The sequence below is a fragment of the Musa acuminata genome, chromosome BXJ2-3, assembly GCF_036884655.1.
Source record: "Musa acuminata AAA Group cultivar baxijiao chromosome BXJ2-3, Cavendish_Baxijiao_AAA, whole genome shotgun sequence".
Classification (NCBI taxonomy): Eukaryota; Viridiplantae; Streptophyta; class Magnoliopsida; order Zingiberales; family Musaceae; genus Musa; species Musa acuminata.
This window is the reverse complement of record NC_088340.1, coordinates 35859367-35862093: the sequence shown is the minus strand read 5'-3', so window position 1 is coordinate 35862093 and position 2727 is coordinate 35859367. Positions and strand designations below refer to the sequence as shown.

Genomic DNA, 2727 nt, shown 5'->3' with positions numbered 1-2727 from the left:
AAGTGTATTTTGCCGTCAGAAATATAAATTGCTTCTATTTTTCCATTTGGATTTGATTATTTCTCTAAGGCTAATTACATATTACTCTTATAATTAACTATTTTTAGCATTCCGATTCTTACACTTTCAAAAGTTATATTATGATTCATATATTTACGAAAGCGATGCAAGATTAAAATGATAATTTTATAAAATTAAAAATTAAAAAAATTATTGAAGTAACGAGTATTTTACTTTCGCAAGTATATAAATCTCAATATAATTTTTAAAAATACAGAAATCAAATGTTAAATACAGAAATCAACTAAATGTAACTAATTACAGGAAGTAATTTATAATTAAATTTTCATCATGTATATATAAAAATAGAGCCAAATAGATTTCCACTGATACAACAACTACATATTTTATGTTATATAAACATAAAATCAAGTATATGGATGCAATCAAATATAAATAATTGAAACTTATGAGTTTATTATTGTTTTGTTACTGTAGTATAAGATCTCTCAATAACTTTAAAATAAAAAATATATATATTATATTATATAAGTGATTTATATATTTATCTCTCCATATTTTTATTTAACATATGCATCCTTGAATGTCACCGTGATTAGTCTTAATTGGTTACAATAGTGTTAGAAACTCTAAATAACATAACATTGGTATCCCTTTAAATTTTATTATAATTATAAGAATATTAGGGGTATTCTTTTGGTGCTTATAATGTTTCTAATTCAAACTAGTTAATATGAATACAATATGATTAATTGGTGAAAAATAATGCATGTCAAATGATCTTAATATTTGAAAGGATCCATATATAAAAACCTCAATTAGGGCAAATCTACATGTATATTCCTTTAAAATAATTTGGTATATAAATTATAGTATATATGATATTTTGAAGCAATTAACTTGACAGTTTAATGGAATCAATGTTACATAATCTTATCAGAGAACTCTCATATTATTCATCATTAAATAATTAACTTATTCAATAAAATTTATTTTTTTATTTTTTTTATCTATCTAAAATTTATAATATCTCATTTCGTATTTATAAATGTTATCACCCTAACCCAATTAGCATGGAGAGGTGTACTCCTTAATAGTGAATAAATAGATATTAATTTGATTAGAGATTAAGAAGCACCTCAAGACGAGGGGAAAACAAGAGGCTGTGACGGCATTAGGAGACTCCCCTCTCGGTAATATACATGGATTAATTGATTAGGGGCTTAATAAACAACTAGAGGAAGAAAGATTAAGAAAACCAAAGATTGTAATACATGTAATTAGATTAAAATAGACGAGGACAGATCAGACGGATGAGATTGCCAATCCCGCTGGGCCCATAACGTGGACGGCCAGATGTTATCCGGAGAGCGGGAAGTGGAGTGCCCGAAATGGCCCCGCCCTTCCTTCCCACAATGCGCCTCATCTTCGAACACCACCCACTCCATCGTGATCACTGTCCCGAAATGCCCCTCCGACTTCTTCCCCTGCACTTCCCGCTCTGGCCTTCCTCCTCCGTTCCCCGCCACTGCCACCGCCGCTGCCTCCTCGTCGCCTCCGGTATTGCCGCCGAGCACCAGCCGCTCGAGGTCGTCCATGTCCTTCTCCGGGATACCCTCCACGGGAGGGAGCTCCGCTGCGTTGAGAACGCGCAGGGCGCGGCAGAGATCGAAGTAGGACGACAGCTGGGAGTTCTGTGCCGCTGCCCGCTTCAGGATACGCATCCCCACCCGCCCCCGCCGTCTCCTCGCTTCCGTCGCCGCTCCGTATTGATCGGGGCCTAGAATGCCGACCAGGAATTGGGCGATGCCGCTGCAGATGCTGCTGTAGATCTCGAAGATTTCGATGACGACGCAATCCATGGCCTCGAGGACGAGGCTCACCTCCATGCCGTCAGCGTAGGGCCGGATCTGCATCAAGAGGTCTAGGAGGACCTGGAGGCGCTCCAGCTGCTCGAGGTCGTCGTCTTGGTCGCCTGCGCCTGAAGCGGCCTGGGAGGGGGAGGGGGAGGGGGAGGCAGAGCCGGTGAGGGCGGAGAAGAAGGAGCGGCGGTCGACGAAGCGGTAGTAGGCGCGGACAAACGCGGAGAAGCCGGGGGAGGTGGAGGAGCGGCCGCGGAAGTCGGAGAGGTCGAAGGGTAGGCGACCGACGTGGGCAGAGGGCGGCGCGTCGTCGGAGCAGAGGAGTAGGCCGTGTGCGAGGAGGAGGCACTTGAGGGCGACGATCCACGAGCGGGTGCGGGACGCGCGACTGGCCACGGACCACATGAGCGGCGGCAGGAGCGACGAGGGGGCGCCGCGAGCCCACGTGAAGACGCGCCCTGCGCTCTTGTAATCCACCGACCGGTCGTCATGGCTGGTCGCCCGGATCACCGCCGCTTCCACCTCGGGGCTGCGCCGGTGCAGGTGGTGGCGGTGGCGTGCGCCCCCCATCCTGGTCACGTAGATGCTCCACCTGTCCTTGGCGGTCGCCGTGGCGCGGCGCCACCACTGCCTCGGCGACGCCATGGGGTGGGTCGCGCTACACAATAGGTGGCACCTCTCCCGACGTGGGAGAGAAGAACTAATGGGTTGGCATCGACTTCTTCCTCCCCATTTTGGTCAGCATATTTGGGACGTAGGAAGAGGAGGGAAGAGAAGCAATGTGCGTGGCAGGAAAGAATAGATTTAAAGGAGAAAAGAGCGGAAGGAAAAGGTGGAGAAAGAA

General features: G+C 44.9%; 1 protein-coding gene across 1 annotated transcript; it reads right to left on the bottom strand.

The window, feature by feature from the left end:
- Positions 1 to 1211: 1211 nt before the first annotated feature.
- On the bottom strand, positions 1212 to 2727 carry LOC135606542 (putative clathrin assembly protein At1g25240). Its single transcript, XM_065097573.1, has one exon. The coding sequence runs from the start codon at positions 2526 to 2528 to the stop codon at positions 1302 to 1304; it is 1227 nt and encodes a 408-aa protein (XP_064953645.1). The 5' UTR covers positions 2529 to 2727; the 3' UTR covers positions 1212 to 1301.